Source organism: Diospyros lotus, chromosome 3 (genome assembly GCF_014633365.1).
Source record: "Diospyros lotus cultivar Yz01 chromosome 3, ASM1463336v1, whole genome shotgun sequence".
Taxonomy (NCBI): Eukaryota; Viridiplantae; Streptophyta; class Magnoliopsida; order Ericales; family Ebenaceae; genus Diospyros; species Diospyros lotus.
This window is the reverse complement of record NC_068340.1, coordinates 7,060,648-7,084,861: the sequence shown is the minus strand read 5'-3', so window position 1 is coordinate 7,084,861 and position 24,214 is coordinate 7,060,648. Positions and strand designations below refer to the sequence as shown.

Below are 24,214 nucleotides of genomic sequence, written 5' to 3'. Positions count from 1 at the left end.
ACACGAATCAAATTGACTTTTTGGCTTAAACAGGATACCTCCTAAACAAAAATGTTTGTGTTTTTCTATTTGAGTTAGATTTTTAAATTTTGATCATGATGAATATCTAATTTTAAATTTTAACACTTTTTATTAGTCGGGAAGTGGGTTAGATAGCTGATGAGGGTAGAATGGTCTTTTTAATTAGTTAAACAAATATTTTTTTATTTTTAATTTGTAAGCTTAGAAAATGAAAGGATTTATCGACTCCCATGAATGCATTTAAACTATATAGTCTTAAAGTATTTGTATAAAGCCAAACAAATAACTTGTTTTAGAGAATTTAGTCTGAAAGATTAGAACTTAAACATAGACTTTATTTGATTTTTAAGCTTAATTAAACCACCTTAGTTGCACATATATATATTTATACTACTATATAAATAAAGAAGTTATTTTAGTATAATAAAGTCGTATTAATAACATAAAATTTTAAAATATTCTTATATTTTTATTTAAAAATAAATATAAAATTTAATTATCAAATTTTGATGTCATTATCTTACAAGTATAAAATATTTGTCTCAGAGCATAGATTGAGCGGTTGATGTTAGTTCAGTGGGTTATGAGTTCGATTTTCGTCCTACGCAATGAGATGAAACTTCACATATACGATTTATCTTTCCTAATGTAATCGAGGGCATGAGTATAAAAAATCTATATTGCACAGAAACAGAAACAGGAAACGCAAACGAGAAAACAAACATTTTTCTAAAAAATTAAACATAAATAAGGTCCGAAACGAGAATATAAAACGTTTCAAAAACGAAAAAACGGGAAAACGGTTCCTATAAGGTGTTTCTGTGCAACATAGTTGAAAACTGCATAAGGCAGTCATCTCAAGTATAAAATATTTAATTTAATCATTATGTTAATTTTAAATTTTATCTTAAAAATATAAAATTAGACTATAATTTTTATCATTAAATTTTTATATATTTATTTAATATATATAATTTGTGGACTATTACAGTATTACCCGATGCACCTACAAAAGATTAACAGTGGCTGGTCGACGACAATTATTTTTTCTCCAATTATAATTAACCACCACAACTTTGATTAACGACACTTTCTCCCCCGTCAAGACAGTAACGCCTGCGCTTCCCTGATTTTCACCATCGTGTTTCCCGAGGTCATAACGGCAAGCACCGAGCGACGTCGTTTTACCGGACGAGCCAATGGAAATAACGCCTTGAACCAGGGACTTTCTCCGAACTCGAACGATTTGCTGATACATTTCGTCTCCAAACGCAAATCGAGCTACTCACGCACAATCTCTCTTCAATCGCACTGCCAATTCCATTTCACTTACCGGTAAGCTTTCCCTTTGATGCATGTATGTGCATGTGTATACCCACACGCCGATTCAGTTTCTAGGGTTTCGTCTTATTTTGATTTGTTTTTCCCATTTAAATGTCTCGTTGTTGCTGTGTTTATTGAGCGCGAGTGAGAGAATCGGATACTGTTGTCTATTCAGTTTTCTTGACTTGACGTTTTTTGCCTGATCTCGATAGTGAGTTTTGGATTATGATTGGAGAAAATGTCGGAGAATCGTGATTCGGAGCTGGTCCTGGAAGGTGCCGGAGCTGTGGAAAATGGAGAATTCAATGGATTTCAGCCAGAAACAGCACCGGGTGATGCAGCAGCAAGTGCTGGGGAAGTTCCCGTCATTGTCGAGCCAGTTGATGGAGCTGGAAGGATTGATCAGGTACTGCAGAGTTTTTCGTAGTTCGTGGAAAAGCAACGATTTGCTGTTTCGTTTCTTGTTTGGTTAGCGAACTTGCTTTCTTATTTGCTTCTACCTATATTTTTTTGCTGGTTTTTTTTTTAATCAAAAGCGTAGAAACTGGACTCTTATCTTATAAGTTTCAACAGGACAATTTTTAATCTTGGAAATTGCTACTGGAAAGATATGTAACTTTTGCTCAAATAATTGGGAAATGAGCTTGTCTTTCTTAACTTTTCTTAGAACCTCTGTTTTCCTAGATCATCAATTTGTTTCTGGCCTTTTCTCTTTTCTTTTTTTCTTTTTCTTTTTTTTTTTTGCTAGTATTTCTGGTCTTTTTCAATGTGCCAATATCAATACCCTAAGCATAAATAAATGCACGTATTAACTCCCTTCAGGTGGATCAAGAAGATGGTAAAGAGGCTCTGTTGCATAGGGCTGATTCTGCAGAAAATAGCTCGGGTGACACAAGAGCGACTGAAGATGGGGTGAAAGAAGACATGTTTGTTGATTGTCCTGATGAGTTAATTGTTTCTGATAATAGAGAAGTGGCAGAAATTCCTGAATCCAACCAAAGGTTGGAGACACAGGATGATTTGCAGGAAGCTCCTGCTAATGAGTCAGACACGGGGACACAAATTAAGCAATTAATGGATGAGCTGGTTCACCTGCGTGCTGTGCTTGAGAAAACCATCAGTGAGAAAGAAGGTTCTGCACAAGAATATAAGGTTGTCTGTCAATTTATGTAAAATTTATGTAATTTTTCTGTTCTGCTGAATAGTTGGTGCTAGGTACTGATTCTTCTCATCGTACAGGCAGAAAGGGAAGCCTTCACGAAAGAACTTGCTAATCTACATTATCAGCTTCAGACTCTGAACAGTCAACAGGTTTTGCCTAGGGAAAATGATAGCAGTTTTGTCTCTGGCCTTCAAAGAGCTGAAATGGAAGAGGTGGGGGAAAAGATCTCATTATCTGATAACCCACTGCATGATATGGTAAATGAATGCTCGAAGTTTGTTAGGAATGCTTTGAATGTACAGCTACAGACAGAGGAAACATTTAGAGAACTCCATTCCATGGTATTTACAAGGGATAAAGAAATTGAAGATCTTCATGCAAAGGTTGCTGAACTGTCAATATCTCAGGATGTTGTCTTAAGTTCAGCTAAGAGTTGGTCTGATTCTCTAAAAACATCTCTGGACCTTACACACAATGAGCAACAGCATATTGAGGCTATTGCAGACAGGTTGCTAGCTTCTCTTGGCATATCAGTTAATGAAGATCTGTTGGATGACTCCATCTCTGTGAAAATGTCACGCATTGAGAAAAGCACTTCCCTGCTGGTTGAGAAGCATAGCCATTTCCTCTGTGAAATTGATATACTTAAGCAATCTTTGACTGAGGTCGGGTTGGGGTTTAGCATACAAGATGACATTGGGACAACTATTGTTGGTGCACGTGAGATCTTGCTTGATCTCCAAAAGAAGGAAGTAGACTTGGCTCAAAGAATTAATAGTTTGGAAGATGAAAACAGGAAACTAGTGGAACAGCTTGACGAAGGCAAAGAAACAGCCAAAATGGCAAATGCAGATGTTGAAAAACTCAGAGTAGAACTTGAACAGGAGAAAATAAAATATTCTAATACAAAAGAAAAGCTCAGCATGGCTGTGACAAAAGGAAAGGCATTGGTTCAGCAGCGGGACTCGCTAAAGCAGTCTTTGGCTGAGAAAACAAGTGTACTTGAGAAATGCTTGACCGAATTGCAAGAGAAGTCAAGTGCCCTGGAGGTTGCTGAAACAACTAAGGAGGAATTGGTCAGAACTGAAACTTTGGCTGCTTCATTGCAAGAAGCACTTGCACAGCGGGATGCACTTTTTGCAAAATGTGAGGAAATTTTGCCTGACGCCATTGAGCCTCAGGAACTTCAGTCGGCAGATATTGTGGAGAGAATTAGATGGCTTGTGAATGAGAGAAATACACTAATGGGCCTGAAGATGGAACTTCACAAACTGATAAATGTCCCATCTTTGATTGATTTACCAGAAAACAATTCCTCTTCTGACCTTGAATCTCGAGTCAGTTGGCTTGTGGAATCATTATCCCAAGCCAAAGGAGAAGCAAATAAACTTCAAGATGAGATTGCTAGGACTAGCGAAGCTGTAAATAATGAGATTGAACGCCTAACAATTTCACTTTTAACAGAAATGCAACAGAAAAATTATCTGCAGGAGGAGTTGGAAGATCTGACCAACAAGTACAAAGAGATTTCTGAGAAGGAGCACCAAGTTTCAATTGAGAAGGATCAGATGGTTGCCATGCTGCTAGATGTATCTGGAATTGCAATGGACAGTCAAGAGGCCGATCAATCTCACTTTGATGTGGCCATGTTTATAGAGAGATGTTTTGAAAAGGTCAAAGAGCTAAGTAGTTCATCCTCCAAATCTTCCAATCTTCAGGCTGAGATGTTTGAAAGAATTCAAACTCTTTTGTATATAAAAGATCAGGAGTTGATGCTTTGTGAAGCATTATTAGAAGAAGATGTCCTAGTTAGATCAAGGGTGAATACTTTATTAAATAAATTGGGAGTTGCATCTGAAGAGCTTCAAGCACTGAAGGATGTGAAAAGTGCTCTGCAGAAAGATCTTGAACGTTCAGAGGAGAAATCTGCTTTAATAAGGGAAAAACTATCTATGGCAGTTAAGAAAGGAAAAGGACTGGTTCAAGAGAAGGATAACTTGAAGAAGCGTCTGGATGAAAAGAATGCAGAAATTGAGAAGTTGAAGCTTGAGAAACAGGAGCAAGAATCTACACTTGATGGTTGCAAGAATCAGATTAGTAAATTGTCTGCTGATGTGGAACTCATTCCCAAGTTGGAGGCTGATCTTACCACTATGAATGATCTAAAGGATCAACTTGAGCAGTTCTTAGCGGAGAGCAATAACATGTTACAGAGAGTGATTGAATCAATTGATGATATTGCTCTTCCTAATGATCCAACGTTCAAAGAACCTGTAGAGAAGGTACATTGGCTTGGAAGATATTTCAGTGAATGTCAAGCTGCAAAGATAGATGTAGAACAGGAGTTGGAGAAACTAAAAGTGGAAGTCATTTCTCTTTCGGGCAAATTAGCAGAAACTTGCACAACCAAGGAATCACTGGAAGAAGCACTATCAGTTGCAGAAAATAATATTTCCCGACTAGCTGAAGAAAAGGATGAACTAGAAGTTGGTAAGACATATGTAGAACAAGAGTTACAGAAAGTATTAGATCAACTTTCTTCCCAAGCAGGCAAGTTTAGTGAGGTTTCTGCAATGAGAAAGTCACTTGAAGATGCATTATTAGAAGCTGAGAATAAGATTTCTGTTCTTGTGAACGAGAAAGAAAGTGCCCAATTTAGTAGAGTGGCAGTGGAGTCGGAGCTGGAAAAAGTGAAGGAAGAAGTTTCTATTCAGACTACCAAACTTACAGAAGCCTACCAAACTATAAAGTCACTTGAGGATGCGCTGTCTGAGGCAGAGACAAATGTTTCTTTCCTTTCGGAGGAAAAGAATCATGCGCAAGCTGATAGAAATAATTTGGAGAATGAAATGAAGAAGCTAAAAGAAGAAGCTGATTCCCAGGTTAGTAAACTTGCAGAGGCCTACAGTACTATAAAATCACTTGAAGATGCATTATCCCAGTTGGAGACTAATGTTTCTTTGCTGTCTGAGGCAAATAACAAAGTGCAAGCAGATAGAAGTAATTTGGAGAATGAAATGAAGAAACAAAAAGATGAAGCTGATTCCCAGGCTAGGAAGCTTGCAGATGCCGGATCAATAATAACAGGACTGGAAGATGCATTGTTGAAGGCAGAAAATAACATTTCTGAACTTCTTGGTGAAAAGAAAAATGCTGAAGAGGAGATATTAGCACTTAATTCCAAGTTAAATGCTTGTATGGAAGAATTAGCTGGAACCAGTGGTAGCTTAGAAAGTAGGTCTCTGGAGCTTTCCAGTCATCTTAACAATCTTCAGTTGCTACTAAATGATAAGACCCTATTCTCTTTACTTGGCGAAAGATTTGAGATAAAATTTGAGGGGCTGAAAGATATGGACCTCCTTCTCAAAGACATAAAGGATCATTTTGTCAAAATGGGATCAGAAAAACTGAAAAGCTATCCAGATACAGAGGTAATTTGAAGTTATTATGTTAATAGTTGTTTGTAAAACTGCTTGTGCTCACAATTGTATGTGATATGTACTTACACTCGTTGCGTTTAGGTTCTTCCCTCTGAACCTTTTTCCTCCACATGCTTAATGTCTTTTTTTTCATCTTTGCTGGTGAATTTCAGAATACTGGTTGGAAAAAGAAGCCGGTGAATTTCTGGCCTAGCACTCTGAGTGAACTAATCATAATAATTAAACAAGCTCAAGCTAAAAACTGTGTGTATGCATGCGCACTCGCGTGCTCATGTGTGTTTTTGCTAATTCAAGCTAAAAACAAATAGGACATTTTATTTAAAGTTTTCAGATTCTGAAAGCTGGGGAATCCATATTCATAAATTCCCTTTGTTTTAAGTTTCAATAATCAGCTGCTTAGTGATTATCCTTGAATTGATAATGCATATATATGTCTCTAAGCATTGGCATCTATTTTCCAAGTGCTCAAAACATGCCTAGTTCTGGAAATACTAAAAGGATAATGGGCTACTTTATTATGGCAGACATGTCTCAGCCTTTATGAATAGTGTTGGCATCCAACACGGACATAGGATATTCTTAGAAGTGTTCATGCTGCTTAGGATGAATGAGAAACAAAAACTGATCCGAGGCAGAATTCTCATAAAATTTCTGCTGCTTCTCTTATACTTGTGCTTCATCTGCATATGCCTGAATGTTTTGGCATCTACACTTCTAAATTTATACCTATGTCCTTAAAATATTGGTTCTTTTCTGATACTCTCTCTCTCTCTCTCTCTCTCCACTCCACTCCCAATATGTGTAGGAAGATGGATATATTTTGAAGTTATTGGCTGATCTTGAAAACAACACAAAGGTTGAATTGGACAATGGGGAGGATCATGCAGAAGGTGGTGACAGTTTTGAGTCCTATTTCAGAAAAACTGTGGAAGGTCTTCATTCTAAAAACAAGATTCTTGCGGATAAATTTGAAGGTTTCTCTGCGTCCATGGAAGAGATTATTGCATTTCTTTTAACAAAATTACAAGCAATAAGAAATGAGGTAGTAGCTAAGCTAGGCCAAGTGAGAGTTCTGGAGCAAACAGTTAATAATCTGGAAACAGGCAGACAGGCACACGAAAACAAGAGAGCCATGTTGGAACATGGTATTACAGTTTTACAGTCAGCTTGTATTGATGCCACCCAAGAACTGCAGTTTATGGTTGAGAGGAATGTACTGGAACTGGGCGTTGTTCCTGAGCTGGAAAAATTGAATAACTTGTCCTCTGACATGAGAGAAGCCCAAGGAGAAACAGTAGCAGAAAATCAGCTGAAGCTTGAGGGCAGCAAATATATCAAGACTGCAGAGGACCTATTACAGGCTACTAGAAAAGTTCAAGCACTAACTAAACAATTTGAGAATGCAATGAATGAATCAGCTATTACCATTAAAAATATGGACAATAAATTGAAAGAAACTGGAATAAGTTTAGAGAATGCCATAGAAGAAAGGGACTTGAACCAAAATAGGGTTTCCAAGTTGGAGACTGATTTAGAAGTGTTACAAAATTCTTTCCAGGAAATGAAGTTCAAACTGGAGGATTATCAGGAAAAGGAGGCTAATTTGAATGCCAGGGAGGCAGAACTTTTGTCTTTGTACAATACTTCAGTGACAAAAGAAAAAGGTGACTATTAGTCTATTCTTGCTGAACTTTTATCATTATTTATTGTAGCCTTTAACCATTTTGTTAATGTTGTTTGTTGCAGGTAATGAAGACGTACTCCTGTCAGCATCTGAAGTGAAATCCCTCTATGATAAGGTAGATAATTTTGAAGTCCCTTTTAGTGAGTTTCAAGTAGAAGATACTGAGTTCCATGATACAGACCGTGTAAAGAAGCTCTTCTACATAATTGATGCTGCTGCTGCAATGCGGCATCACGTGAACATATTATCTCATGACAAGGATGAGCTGCAGTCAACTGTTGGCAACCTGGTTCATCAAATTGAACATCTGGAAGAGACAGTTCAAGAGCAGATTAGAGATAACCATGACTCTGAAAAGATGAAGAGTGAATTTGTTGAGCTGGAGTTAGTTTTGGAAAATATAATTCAGAAGTTGGGAGGAGATAATTTTCTTGGAGACAAGAAATCTGCTGGTGTAAGGGAACTCTTAACAGTATTAGAAAAGCAGGTTATGGGCATGATTTTGGAATCGGAAAATTCAAAGTCTAAAGCCCAGGAACTTGGTGCAAAGTTGCTGGAAAGCCAAAAGATCATGGATGAATTATCTACAAAGGTTAGGTTACTTGAGCATTCTAATCAAAGTAGATCCGGTTCACCTGAGGATGCCCTGGAAAGAAGCATCATCACAGAAGCACCTTCAGTGCCTTCTTGGTCAGAGATAACTGAAATTGAAGATGGGGTAAGTGTTTTATTATATATATTTTTGCTCTTATCAACTTATTCTTTTACATAATACCTTATAAGGCATCCCTGAGTTATTGGCTGCTATTTTGAACCTTACTGTCTCTCTCTAGCTTTGGTAATGTATTTTAGTTTATAAGATGTATACAAGTTTTCGAAACTGAAGGAATTCTCTTAAAAATATTGTAATGATCAAAAGCAGTGGGCAAAACAAAAAAGAAAGAAAGAAAAGACAGAAAACAAAAACTGGATAGTTCTCAATATAACAGATCCAATAGTTTGATCATTAAACTGTAGAAAACAATGGGATATAAAAGGGTCAATTGACAAAAAAATCACAAAAATTTACAAGATATTATCTATTTGGATCATAAATCAACTCCAACAAATATTGGATTTATATGATTTTTTAATTTTTTAATTTTTTAATATCTGGGATGAATCTATTATTTCAATTTCTTACTTATTTTGTTTGCAAATTGAATTGAATGGATTTCCATAAACATAAAAGACCAAAAAACAAATTCTGGTTTTATGCTGGTTGCTTGCTTCTATTTTGGCCTGAAAATCATTCTAAAGAAACTTTAGTCATCTTCAAAAAAGAGGCCTCCCTCAGCCCAAAAAAAAAAAAAAATGAAGGAAAATATTAATAAATAGTAAAAATATCAATCTTGATGATGTTAGTGTAACATTTCTAATAGAAAATAATTGACTTGGGGTAAATTACACTAAGACCCCCTTAAGTTACAAGGACTTCCCTTCCATTTGAGCATTACAAGTTCCTCTGAAGTTTGGAAAGCAAAATAATTTAACCCCTATCATAAATAAACAGCCATTAATTTTTCTAAAATACCTAAAATATCCTTGCCTCTTTCTCCCCTCTCTCTCTTTCTAACGCAGTGTGTAGCGCGTGTGTGAAAAAAACATACCAAATAAACCCTTGAAAGAACAAAATTCAATGGCCGAAGCTTGGCTTTCAAGAAAACTCAAAAACAAGACTGTTTTACTAAGAAAACCCAAATAGATTGCTGAAATTTGATTGTGAAAAATTTGATTACAAACTTTAGATTTTAGGCATATTTATAGTGTTTGGCTAATCCAAATCCATCTAATATTTGTAACTAAAATTCAACTAGAATCCTAATAAAAATAAATCCTAAGCAAAAGCCAACTAGAATCCTAATAGAAATAAATCCTAAATAAAATTTAAGTAGAATCCTAATAAAAATAAAACCCTAATCAAACATGAAGTAGAATCCTAAATCAAGTAGAATTCTAAAACTTAAGAAGTACTAAAATATTGTTATGATGCTACTATTCCGGTGATACTGTTTTGATTTGGTGGGTCGGCCTTGGGCCGGGTCTTGATTGGCGACCGCATCATTCACCTCCACTTGAAAAAAAATTCAACGTCGAATTTTGATCCAAGTAGGACAAATCCACGTTCGACAAGTACAAAGAGAGATTAGCCACATTGAATGTTTAGAAATACCCATATGACTAGGAAAATTTACAACATAAGCATTATCATTTGTCTTCTTTGGAATCTTGTAAGGACCATATTTCTTTGGCTTGAGCTTGTTCTGCTTTCCTGCTAGAATCCGTTCTTTTTTTAAGAATATCGTGACTTCATCTCCAACCTCAAATATCTTATGCTTTCTATGCTTGTCAGCTGTCGTCTTGTACTTCTTATTTATGCAACTTTTGCTTGACATCTTCTTGAACTGCTTGAACTTTTCTGCTAAGGGAACATAAGTAAAGACATTCCTTCCCCTCTTAGCCCTATCTTCGTTGGCATGAGTCCAACCATCACCATGTTTGTTGCCCTCTGCCTCCATTGTATTATTACTGTTAGATTGAGGATGTTGAACTTTCCATCTTGAGCACTTCTTTAATCTGGTAGATCTTATCATAGGTCCTTCTCCTCTCACCAGCTTTCTTGATTTTGACTCCTCAACAACTTCCGAATTCATTCGTAGATTTTTCTTGCTTAGAGAAGCATTCTTTTGCAACTGTTTTGAATAAAGACTTATTCCATAACAACTAGTAGTCTCTCCATCACTTCAAATATTGATGCTTGTATCCTCCTTTGGTCCAGGCACTTGATCAGCTATAGTGGTAGCTGCTACAACATTCTGAGTTTCGAAATCTAATTTTAGATTAATATCGAAAGCAGTTGCGCTACCCGAGTTAACTAGCCTGGGAGATCCAACACCCCTATTCACAAAGAGATCCCTGTGACCATCTTGTTTTTGCAATCGCAAAGGTGAATATGTTCCTATTGCCTTCGATTCAACCATGTCAGAGCCTGAATAAACTGTAGAAGGATCTGTTACCATGGCCTCCATCTCTTTTACAGTCACAAGCCGATCAGAAGAAACACCATCATCCTTGGATTGTGAAGCAATGCCTGAGCCCTCAGGACTAGAAAATACCCTAGTATGAGTCAACAACCTTAGAGTTTCTGTCATGTTAGTAGCATAAACTAGACCTGAGTTTGCAAACGTTGAGGTTGCTGGGACAACATAATGTTCAAGATCAAGTTCCAAACTCACCGAAAAACCATTCTTTAGTTTATACTCATCGTTTCTCCAATGGTTTTGTTGCTGCGCATTCCTTCTAACCCCTCTACCACTAGAGTTGGCTATCATACGACCAAGATCGTCCTCATCGTCGCTATCATCCATCATTGGTCTTCTATGATTAACGAGGATAGGATTAATGGCTGATCTTCCCAGTTTAACGTAGTTAGCTTGATTCACGCCATTAGTCTGGTTCCGATTATCCTTAACTCGTTGTAAGGTGCCCAATTGGTTGCTGATTTGCTCCAATCGCTACTAGATGGTTCGAGATACTTTCCGTTGTTCTTTGATTGCTCTCCAAACCGCGGACAACCCCTGATCACCGTCACGAGATTGGTTGCTACCGTTACCTTCAAGATTGGTCATTTAATTGCTTGATTAACTGCTCTGATACCACCTGACGCAGTGTGTAGCGCGTGTGAAAAAAAACACACCAAATAAACCATTGAAAGAACAAACTTCAATGGCCGAAACTTGGCTTTCAAAAATATGCAAAAACAAGACTGTGTTGCTAAGAAAACCCAAATAGGTTGCTGAAATTTGATTGAGAAAAACTTGATTACGAACTCTAGATCCTAGACATAATTATAGTGTTTGGCTAATCCAAATCCATCTAATATTTGTAACTAAAATTCAACTAGAATCCTAATAAAAATAAATCCTAAGCAAAAGCCAATTAGAATCCTAATAGAAATAAATCCTAAATAAAATTTAAGTAGAATCCTAATAAAAATAAAACCCTAATCAATATGAAGTAGAATCTTAAATCAAGTAGAAACATGAAGTAGAATCCTAAATCAAGTAAAATTCTAAAACTTAAGAAGTACTAAAATATTGTTATGGTGCTACTATTCCGGTGATACCGTTCCGATTTGGTTGGGTTGGCTTTGGGCTGGGTTTTGATTGGCGACCGCATCACTTTCAGTCTCTCTCCCTTTCGTTTTTTGGCACCAGTGGTGACTCCCCCCTCCCCCCTCTCTCTCTATGCCAAACTTGTGATGGTTGGGCTCTGTGAACCCAATCATCATTGGAATGCCGTTCCCAGCTATCATTGGGGAAAACCTAACCTAGCAAGGTTAGGTTCTTTCCTGACTCCTGATTGAAGACTCACCACTTGCTACTGGAGAAGGCCAAAGCTTGCTGGAGAAGAGGAAGGAGATCTGCAAAGCTTCAAGAAGCATCCCTGCCGCTGAAACACATTTGGAGACACTGAAGGAGAGAGAACCTTCTATCACCTCTGTTGCTTGTTACTAGAGGAGAGAACCTTGCCACTAAACAGGGGAACCAAAATCAGCAAAATTGAACACGTTTTTGGAGATAAAAATGAAAACTGGAGATGAAAAATTGGGAAATGTTTTATATCACTAATCAAGCCTTTGTTCTTTAGTTTCATTTCTTATAAAGCTTCAATGGAATACACTTCCATTGTTTGTTTGAAGTTCATGTTAGAAAATAGGTCCTTTTTATAGCAGGTTCTGGATTAGGTAGCAGTTTGGCTATATTGCTCTTGACTTCCTACAAAGAGGCTAATTCTCTTAACTCAAAGCTGCACTACATTGCTGATACATATGGCAATTACTTTGGCATCAAATCGTGGTCTCTGTACTTGAAATTCAATCATATTGGAAAACTAGGAGTTATAATACCTTTCTGATATCTGTTCTTGTCTATTGCCCAATAATTTTCTTTTATCTGTGATTTTGATTGTTTGATTGGGTGTTAACTAATCATCATTATCATCACAAGCCGTATTTCCACTAGGTGGGGTCAGCTACATAGATTCTAGCTCCCAATTATCCTATCTAGGACTGTATCTGATTGGGTGTTAACTAAATGCAAATTCTATTGTTCCAAGGATGTGTCTTGTTGAAATGTTTTATGATTTCTGTGCTTTCTGTCAGCTTCCTAATGTAACCCTCTTCCTCTATTTGGGCTTGGGCCCACTGTGATAAGGAGAAATACCTTCAACACTAGAAGCTTTGAAGGGACTATACAATTTCCATTTATATTTATTGCTTATCAGATGCAGCTGTTCCCTTCATTCTTGTGCTAAAAAGATATGTTGAAAAGATCTGATAACTTTTGTGCTGTTTGTCAGCTACCTAACCTCAGCCCCCTCTTCTATTTGGATTTGGGAACATTGCAATAAAGAGGAAAACCTTCAACTCTACAATAACGAAGGGATCATTTCCATTTATCTTTATTGCTAATCAAATGCAGTTGTCACCTTTGTTCTCTTGTTGTTAGGTTTTTTCTTGGAAGATCAAATCATACTAAAAAAGGATCAATTTAGATATCTTGGATCAATCATCTAAAAAGATGAAGAGATCAATGAGGATACAACAACAACAACGTATCTAGCCTTTATCCCATTATGTGGGGGTCAGCTACATGAATTCTAGTTAAAATGAGGATGTTACCCATAAAATTAAAGCAAGATAGTTAAAATGAAAAAGTGCATCTGGAGTCTTATGAGATAGTAAGAGTCCATTGAAGGTAGAAGGAAAATTTTATAAGACATTTATAAAATCAGGTTTATTGTATGACACAGAATGTTGGGTAGTAAAATATCAACATATTTAAAATATGAGCATAATTGAGATGAGGATATTAAGATGGATGTGCAAAACCATATAAGAAAAGATAAAAACAAAAGTAAAGTTAATGGTAATAAGGCTAGAGTGACTCTTATTGAAGATAAGGTATTGGAAACACAATTAAGATGGTTTGGTCATGGATTAAGACCAATAGAGGCTCTTGTGAAGGAGTTAATGGAATGGAACAAGTAATTAGCAAAAGACGTAAAGGAAGACAAAAAAAAAAAAAAAATTGGTGAGAGACACTTTAGGTTTTGATATCCGGTATACGAGCCTTACAAAAAATAAGGCAGTGGATAGAAATGAATGAAAAGCTAGAATTCATGTATCTGATCCCACATATTTGGATAAATGCCTATTGTGGTGTTGTTTGTTGTTGAATGATACTATCTTCTTTGACAGAAGATGAACTTTATAGATAGATTTTCTTCCTTTTATTTTTTTCCCTGATAAAAGAAACAAAGAATTAGTTAAAACATAAACCAACAGCTCTACATCAAAGGGACCTCCAACTAAAAAGATTAATGACTACTCTCCCTCTTGTTCTAAAAAAAAAAAAAAAAAAAAAAGAAAAAATGAAAGTCTTGTAACGCCAAATATTCTACCCTTTAATGCATTCTAAAGATTATCCCAAATTTTTAGGGATGCACCTTCCATTTATGTTTACCTCTTACACAAACCTAGACAATTATTGGGTGTGCATGTCTATCATAACACTGAATCTTCTTTAACCCTTAAACTTGGAGACAATATATGTTTCGAAAAGTTACTTTCAGTTACTTGGATGCGTTAGGAACACTTGCATATATTGTTGTACAATATCCTGAAGTTTAGATGCTGCTATTATTTAGGAATCTATTTGAATTTCTTTTTAAAAAAAAGTTCGAAGGAAAAATGATATTTCTTTCTCTTGCATGCGAGGGGCTATGAATTTTTCTTTACAATTAATTCAAGCACTTCCTTCTTGAATTTTCATTAACAACTGAAGGATTTTTTCCATGTCTCAAAGTTGACAAGAGGTATTTTAGGATTTTGATGAGAGATTCCAGAGGGATGGATCCCTACTTCTTCAGGTAGTTGCAATTTGTAGGCTACCTTTCCCACCTTGGCAGCCACCGGAAAGGGCCCGCAGTATTTCGGGGTCAACTTGGTGTGAGGATGTCCAACCAATAGCTATTGCTGGAACCTCTTAACCTTCAAGTAAACCATGTCGCCCACCTCAAAGCTTTTCTCACTTCTTTTCTTATCTACAAGCTATTTCATCCTGTTCCTGGGCCACAACCAATTCTCTCTTGATCACCTATAATGCTTCTTGTCTCTGCTGTAAGTATCGATCTCAGTCCACTGATGAAGCTAGACATGAAGTAATGCTCATCAAACGTTGCTAGATACAAAGTAATGCTCATCCAATGTCGGGTGAGCTCCTCTAACGTTACTAGATACTCTTCCACCGTTCCTTCTTGCTCCAGTTTGTTAAATTCTTTGACAATGTCAAGCTTAAAGAGAAACCCTAGCTAGAGATAATATTTTTTTGTGTATTAAACTAATAGACTGTACACCTATATATACAAATATTAAACATGCCATGGGTCACGGGCCCTGACATGAAGCTAACCCTAGGTGTAATATACAAACATAATTATCATCTCTATATACAACTCAACACTCCCCCTCAAGTTGGGGCATATATGTCATATACACTAAGTTTGTTACAAATATACCCAATTCGAGACCCCTGAGAGATTTAGTAAAGACATCTGTTAACTGGTAATTTGAATTGACAAAATCTGTGGTACTATAGTCAGATAAAATCTTCTCTCGGATGAAGTGATAATCTATCTCGATATGTTTGGTCCTCTCATGAAAGACTGGATTGGAGGCAATATGTAACGCAACTTGATTATCACAAATTAACCTCATCTGTGATATCTCTACAAACTTGAGCTCCTGAAGCAATTGTTTTAACCAGATAAATTCACACGTTGCCAAGGCCATAGCACGATATTTTGCTTCTGCACTCGACCTTGCAACAACATCTTGCTTTTTACTTTTCCAAGATACCAAGTTTCCCCCAACTAGAACACATTATCTTGAAGTAGATCGTCTATCAGATGGAGAACTTATCCAATCAACGTCAGAATATTCGACTACCTGAGTATGACCTCCGTCCTCATACAATAGTCCTCTACTTGGAGCTCCCTTAATATACTTGAGAATCCGGACAACCGCATCTCAGTAGGTATCACAAGGAGATTGTAAAAACTGACTGAGAAAGAAATGGTAGGCCAAGTGATAGTAAAATAATTAAGTTTTCCAACCAGCCTACGGTATTTCTCAGTATCTGCAAGAGGCTCCCCCTATCCTAGTAAAAGCTTTACATTAGGGCCCATAGGAGAATCTATAGGTTTACAATCAAGCATCCCGATTTATTCCAGAATGTCTAACACATACTTTTGTTGAGAGATAACTACACTAGAACTGACTGAGCAACTTCTATGCCAAGAAAGTACTTAAGTAATCCCAAGTCCTTAGTTTGAAAATGATGAAAAATATGTTTTTTTAGTTGAACAATACTATCTTGATCATTGCCTGTAATAACAATATCATCCACATAGACAACCAAGAATATACACCTCCCCTATGATGTGTGCTTATAGAAAATCGAATGATCAGACTCACTATGAGTCATGTCAAATTCCTGAATAACAACATTGAAGCGACCAAATCAAGCTCGTGGAGACTATTTCAACCCATATAGTGAGCAATGGAGTTTACAAACCAAACTAGACTCCCTCTGAGCAACAAACCCAGGAGGTTGCTTCATATAAATCTCCTCCTGAAGCTCACCATGTAAAAATGCATTCTTAATGTCCAGCTAATACAATGGCTAGTGGTGTATAGCAGCGATAGAGATAAACAAACACACAAAGGACATTTTAGCCATAGGGGAAAAAGTGTCACCATAGTCGAGACCATAAACCTGGTTATACCCCTTGGCAACCAAATGGGCCTTAAGCCGATCAACCTACCCATCAGGACCAACCTTGACAATATAAATCCGCCGACAACCGACAAGAGATTTCCCTAGGGGTAATGGAACCAAATCTCAAGTACCATTGGAATGCAAAGCATTCATCTCATCTACCATTGCTTGTCGCCACCCCGGATCAGAAAGGGGCCTCACTAACGATCTTGGGAACAGAAATAGAGGATAAGGAAGAAACAAAAGCACAAAAAGGGGAAGACATACAGTGGTAACTAAGAAAATTATAAATGGGATGAGGATTGCGAGTAGAACGGGTACCTTTTCGAATGGCAATGGGAAACTGATCCTCAGGAGGTAGGGTCACGACAGGTGGAGACATTGGAGAAGATGTGAGGCAACAGGAGTCGTCGGTGTAATAAGAGATGTTGGAGAATGCTTAATAACAACGTCAAGACCAAAATTAGATCGAGGTTGAGAACGCTAATGATAAACTTGTAATGGGGTAGAAGAGGGAATAGGGATAACAGGAACAGGAGGACTATATGGAATAGGAATGGCCTTGGAAATGGGATGACACTCGGAATGGGGCGAGGAGTAGAAAAGAGACGACTCAAAGAATGTAACATCAGCAGAAAGAAAATAGTGTCTGGTGTTAGGACAGTAACACTTATAACCCTTTTGAATTCAGGAGTAACCAAGAAAAATGCACTTAATGGACCGAGCAGACAATTTATCCTGACCAAGAGACATGGTATGGACAAAGCAGGTGCAACCAAAGACATGGGGAGGAATAACATATAATGGTTGATCAGGAAACAAGAGAGAGAGAGAGAGAGGAATTTTGTGCTAAAGAACAGGGGAAGGCATCTTGTTAATGAGATAGCAAGCAGTAAGGACAACATCAACCCAAAAACGCAAGGGAACATGATGGTGTAAAAGAAGGGTGTGAGCAGTTTCAATCAAATGTCCATTTTTACGCTGAACAACCCCATTTTGTTGTGGTGTATAGGCACAAGACGAATGGTGTAAGATCCCCTGAGAAGACATAAATGTAGTAAAGGGGGCAAAAAAATATTCAAGGGCATTGTCACTGTGTAATACTTGAACATGTGTATGAAATTGCATTTTGATTTCAACACAAAAAGATTGAGAAAAGCGGAAAATGATTTTTTATTAAATATAACCAAGTGCAATGAGAATAGTTGTCGATGAACGTTATAAAATATTGAAAAACCAAAACAGAGACGACGCAACTAGGACCCCAGACATCGGAATGAACTAAAGCAAATAGGGACACAATCCGATTATTGACACGCTTTGGAAAAGAAGTTCTAGATTGTTTCCCAAGTTGACAAGACTCACAATAAAAAAACGACAAACTAAACAAATTGGGGACCATCTTTTGAAACTTGGCCAAACTAGGATGTCCCAAACGGTTGTGGAGAGGAGTAAGAGAGTCAATCACCGAGCAAGCAACAGGAGAAGCAGGAAGGTTGAGGTGATAGAGCCCCTGCAACTCACGTCTAACGCCAATCATTTGTCTCGTACCACGATCTTGGATAGTAACAGAATTGTCATCAAAGGTGATAGAACAATTTAAGGCACGTGTAAGTTTACTCACAAAAACAAGATTAAAAGGATAATGAGGAAGATAAAGGCAAAGAAGGTAAGGGTTTGGCAGCGCCAACAACTTTTGCAACTGCTTTGGAACCATTGGCTAAAGTTACAGAAGGTAAAGAAACAGAACTAGTAAAATGAGAGAACATATGGGAGTTATCAGATATATGGTTAGAAGCACCGGAGTCTAGGACCCATGGTCCTAAAGAGGATGATCGAGCGAGACAGGCAATGGAGTCACCGGAGTGGGTGATAGAGGCAACTGTGGATGAGGACTGTTGAGATGTCTTATACTTGAGATACTTTTCATAGTCAGCCCCAGTGAGAAGTAAAGAGTTCGATGGATGTCCATCAAAAGACTCAGATCAAGAACCATCAACATGAGTAGCATTAGCACCAGAAGGGCGGCCATGCAACTTATAACACCGTTCCTTAGTATGCCCCCACTTGTACTAGTAGTTACACCTGCGGCGTTTATCCCGATTACCACCACGATCTCCTCTCTGTTCTCCACTACTCTGAACCTACGAAACCATGACTGAATTATCATTTGTGGAAGAGGCAGTCACTGTAGGAACAGATGAAACCCGGAGAAGACGGGAATACACGTCATCCATCATAGGGACAGTGGGACTGGCAAGGATCTAGTCACGAAGAGGAGCAAGCTCAAGACCAATAGGGTTTGAGTACAAACCATGAAGAACTTATCTCTTTGGGCAAGATCCTCTGTAGCAGTCTTACCAGCAAGTAAAAGGGAGTTATACTCAACCTTAATAGAAGCCATCTAACGGAGAAAATCGAGAAGAGTCAAACCCTATTGTCTTAAATTAATCAGATTAGACACCACTGAATACAAGCATTGGATGTCATTTGTATAGAGAGTCTTGGCTTGAGTCCACAATTCATAGCAAGTGGTATAGTTGGTATAGATTGGGTGAAGAGAATGATCAACCAACTACCATAGGAGATTGCACAACAGAGCATTAGCTTTCATCCACTCAGTTTTGTCTGTGGTCACATCCTCAAACCTGATAGTTAGATGATCCTTTAAACCTTGACCCATACACCACAGTTCAACAACCTTAGACCAAGAGATATAATTGAAATTGCCCATTAACTTCTCAGTAGCGATAGCTGGAGAGGGAGACAGGATATTGGAGAAGGAGCCGAATTTACTAGTTCTTGACATGTTGGATTAAAGGGAGCCCTACAAGATCAAAAAGATCTAAGACAAAAGGGGGTTATAATAAGCCAAAAAGAAAGACTGGATGATCCAAAACAACTCAAAAAGTGGAGCGGCAAAGGCTTGCTGGAGCACTAACGAAAGTGGACGATGACGGGCAGTGGATGGCAACGAAACCACCGGGATCAAGATGGATTGAGGGAGACGAGTCCAACGGTGTTGACGACGTCGCAATCGGAGCACCAGAGAGAGAGATTGGAGCAAAAACGTCTCGGCTCGCAGTTCTAATGGGCAACGCATGGAGGTTGCTACGGCAGCGGCGCTCTGGGGGTGGGCTGATTTGAGGCTGATGGATGCAATGGCGGCGGTGGCGCGAGCAATCAATGGCCAGAAAGGAGGCCAACGGTTCAGATCTACGAGAAACCCTTCGTTTTCTTAGGCTCTTGCAACAGCGAGAAGTGGGTGCGACGGTGTGGTAGGTGGCGACGGTCGTTGGTGACTCGAACAACGACTTCTGGAACTAGGATTTGTATTTTGGCTCTAATGCCATGTCAAGCTTAAAGAGAAACCCTAGCTAGAGAGAGTTTTTTGTGTGTATTAAACTAATAGATTGTACACCTATATATATAAATACTAAACGGACCATGAGCCACGAGTCCTGACATAAAGCTAACCCTAGGTGTAATATATATACATAACTATCATCTCTATATACAACTAAACACACAATATCAGTTAGGTTTCGTTCCCTGAAATGAGCACAAAATTCCTTTACAAACTCTGGCCTCCACCTTTGAAACCATGAATCTGCCACATCATTCAGATAGGCAACTGCCATGTTTACCTTATTCCCTTTTGCTATTTGGTAGTAGTAAAAAAAAAAAAACGTTCACATCATCTAATCCACCACTGGGGTTTATCCCCTTCGAACATCAGAATTTTGAGTCTTGGTGTAGGGGGATTATTTTGGTTCGCCAAGGGTCCCCTAAGAGACCCTTCGGTAGCAAACTTCGTTCGTTCATCCACTTTTGGCCGACCTCTCAGTCTAAGAAAGATGGGTGCTGCCGTGGCTCATGGAGGGAAATCTATTGGCAGGCTTGCGTTAGGCTGTTGGGAAAGCATAGCGAGGGCAGCATTCAGCTATTGGCTCAACCCCGAAAATTCTTCCTGGATGTTCCTCTCCATCATTGACACATCTGCTCGGATGTGGCCGACTTCCTCCTGGGTGTGTCGGATTCCAGCTTCGACCGTCTCTAGCCTCTCGTCTACTTGCTCATGGTTATGTCGGAGGCTCAATTCCAAGGCATCCAACCTTGACTCCAACTGTTTCATCCATGTGCCTTCCACCATCCTCCTCTCGGTTGCTCACCCTGTATCCTCCTTCGTTGGATGGACTCCTGGCCAACTCGATTGGTCGATATGTCTGATCAGTTGGTGTTCAACTCGTTCACCCGGACTGCTGGATTCACCGCCTTCAGTTCTACCCACCTTCATTAGTCAAAATCCCTCCCAGCTTGATTGGTTGATATTTCTGATCAGGTTGTTGCTCAATTCGTTCACCCAGACTACTGGCTTCACCGCCTTTGGTTCTACCCGCCTTCGTCAGTCGGAATCCTTCCCAAATCAATCGGTTGATATTTTCAATTGGAATGGTGTCCAATTTGCTCACCCAGAATTCTGCCTTGGGCTGCTAACCGCCGCTAACCACCTGGCTCTAATACCAGTTGTCAGCATCTCAGAGCTGACAAGGGATATTTTAGGATTCTGATGAGAGATTCCTGAGGGAATTTGGAGAAGAGAGAGAGAGAGATCAAATCAGATTCTTTTCATGCATGCTTGGTGGCTAAGGCCACAGTACATTTATAACCGTTTGGCTGCTTCTAATCTTCTGGAATGTACACCAGGAGATGCTAATAACTGCCTAGGTACAACTCCTAGCAGCTTACAGAAATTTTTTGTGGACTACCCTACCCTTAGGAATGTGACAGATTCAAGTGTTGAATTTGACTATGTAGTTGGACACTGGTCCACAAGAGGGAATTCAAAAGTCAATCTAAGAAAATAAATTACCAGATCATATCATTCTGCTCCTGAGCATGTCTGTCTCAGTGCATAGGAGGAGCAACAATCAGTGCTCTGAATCTGATAGTATTCCCCAACAATTAGAGACAGAGAGGTGGGGAAAGTAGCTTACATACGCATAATTCACAATTTCACTTTGATTGATGTGGTTGCACATGCAACCAGCAAAGTTGCAAGTTTTGATTTATGAAGTTAAAAGTCAGAGCTCCAAAATTAGCAAGGTGTTCAGGGTAATTTATATTGGGGGTTAAGCAAAGTGGCACTAACTAGCTGGCAATTATTACTACATCATGATATTAATTGCTTTTCAACATCTGTACATAACTTATGGCAACTTCCCTTTTACATTCCACAATAAAAGAAACTGCATCAATAAGCTGTGTTTGCATCACAATGTTTGTGCAGGGGCCCCTTGGAAAGAAAGCAACTCCTCCTCTCCCTTCTGCTGCCCATGTGAGAACATTGCGCAAGGGATCAAATGATCATCTTGCTATCAACATGGATTCAGAATCTGACCATTTGATCACAAACGAGGAAACTGATGAAGATAAAGGTATGATATCTGTGGGTTGCTGGTTTCCTAGGAAGTAATTTCATTGCAACTTAAATACTCCTATTTTGCAGGTCATGTATTCAAGTCTCTTAACACGTCTGGCCTCGTTCCCTTGAAAGGGAAGATGATTGCAGATCGAATTGATGGACTTTGGTAAGATGCTATAAAAAATTTGTCTGAGAAGATTGAATGCCAATTTCAAAATTAGGATTCCTATGACTTAGAATTATGCATTTGTTGACATCTTTTGCTATTAACGTCCTCTATTTCCATTGTTCATGGTGAGAGCTTGATTAAGCCTGATGTGAACTTATGTACGCTAGAAGACTAGAGATGTCTTAATTAAAGGTACATCTAGCAATTTGACACTTCATTTCCTTTTTTCTTCAGGGTATCTAGCGGTCGAGCTCTGATGAGTCGTCCTAGAGCGCGGCTAGGGGTAATTGCCTATTGTCTGCTTGTGCATATATGGATTCTCGGAACAATCTTGTAACAGCCAGTGATCATACGCTATCTGAAGCACACAAACTCCATTATTCACAAACGGTAGATGTATCATAGATATAAGTCCTTTAACCATTCTTTTGACTTACATTTTACTTTTTTGTTCATATGATTTGCCCTAGCGATTCTCTGCAATCAGATTTTAGGGTTTCAGAGAATCTAGGCCTCCGCAAATATGGAGAATGTTTTATATTTGTTCCACTTTCTGTGTTCAATTGAATTTGTTATTATGTTAGTCAATAGATAATAAGAAATTAATCCCTATATATCCTATTCCCCGTGACCATGATACTTGAATGCCATTTTGATTTTGAAGCTTCATCAATCCAACTAGTCATTACTTTCATCAATCCAACTTCAAATGTTCATCGTTAACTTGACTCCAGGCAACCATTTAGCCTTTTTTCTATGAAATGAGTACTTTTGTGGAACCATATGTGCAATTATTTAAAATAATACTTTTTTGGTTCAAGTACCATTTCATTTTTTATTTTCAGGATTTTGAAAAACCAAAGTTTTGAAATTTGGATTGGGATGAGAGTTAAAGGGTGTTCGGATTGGAATGCAATTTTATTAGGGGTTAATTATTTAAAAAAATAAAATTAGATTTTTACTTGAATTTTTAATTTTAGATCAAATTTTTAATTTTCTTTTAATAGTAGCATTATTTTTCTATTTAGTTTCAATTATAAATTGTTTGGCATCTCTATTTATTGTTATCGTAATACAATAATTAAAACTTGTTTGTTTATGAAAAGCTCAAGAAATGCTTGATAGGGCCTGGCAATGACGGAGCAGGTGAGCGAGGCCTCAGGAAATCTTCTATAGAATTGACTTGAAGAAATCCTCGAGAAGGAAGAGGCCTGAAAGGTCTTCAATCTTGGTGGATGAAAATCCTGAAAGGTGTCTTCAAAGGCAATAGGGCCTACAAGGTCTATGGAGATAACATGATTCGAAGGGTCTTTAGCTATAGATGTTGCCTAAGGGTCCTATTATTGGCTAAGTTTTCGACTTTGGGAGAGCTTTGAGTCTCTAGGAGGTAACTTTCGGATGGTCTTTTGAGTTTTCGGGGTTGCTTACAAGACAAGGACAATTAGAAGACACACAAAAATCTCTTTCACATGGGTCTTTCAATGTTTAAGTCAACCATGTTAATAGGTCTAATAATGATGTAAGTGTAACATGTTGAATTGGATGTTAGTCTTTAGAAGGGTTGTGACCCTTCAGAAAAGGGATCAAGGATCAGCTTGTGCACATGTGGCCCTCAGAAAGAACTAGGTCCTTTAGAGGAGGGTGCTACCAATAGGCATGTCTTCGAGTTAGGCCTTGGTCTTACTTTTCGAAGACATGGGTTTAAAGAGCTATTCATATTCATTAAAGGATTGAGACATGTGGCACGCATGCACGAAGATATCTGGAAAGACTCTTCGAGTGTGAGCATTAGGTCTTTGGGTGCCCTAGCTTAGGATCAAAAGGTTAGAATAATGCCCGAAAAGTGGTATTTGGATGTGGGAAGCCCCAAACAGGGGTCGGCCAAGTCTTCAAGGAAGAGTTAGGTGGGAGCATATCTCCAAAAAGTGTGAGGGTAGCTAGGCCTTTGGGCTTGCTCAGCCCTAAAAGGCTACAACTAGGTCTTCAGATGCCCACGAAGACTTATCCACAGGCATGAGCCTCTGGGGAAGCTACCATTATGAAGGTTATTCGAAGACTTTGCTACAATACTATTAAATGTTATTAAAATATGGTGTGACAAGTTGATA

At 38.3% G+C, this 24,214-nt stretch overlaps 1 protein-coding gene across 1 annotated transcript; it reads left to right on the top strand.

Moving 5' to 3' along the window:
* Positions 1-1,194: 1,194 nt before the first annotated feature.
* LOC127796667 (trans-Golgi network-localized SYP41-interacting protein 1) lies at positions 1,195-22,725 on the top strand. Its single transcript, XM_052328929.1, has 9 exons — positions 1,195-1,356; positions 1,557-1,750; positions 2,167-2,496; positions 2,584-5,937; positions 6,752-7,610; positions 7,693-8,348; positions 21,803-21,950; positions 22,022-22,103; positions 22,341-22,725. The coding sequence occupies exons 2-9, from the start codon at positions 1,583-1,585 to the stop codon at positions 22,441-22,443; spliced, it is 5,700 nt and encodes a 1,899-aa protein (XP_052184889.1). The 5' UTR covers positions 1,195-1,356; positions 1,557-1,582; the 3' UTR covers positions 22,444-22,725.
* Positions 22,726-24,214: the final 1,489 nt, after the last annotated feature.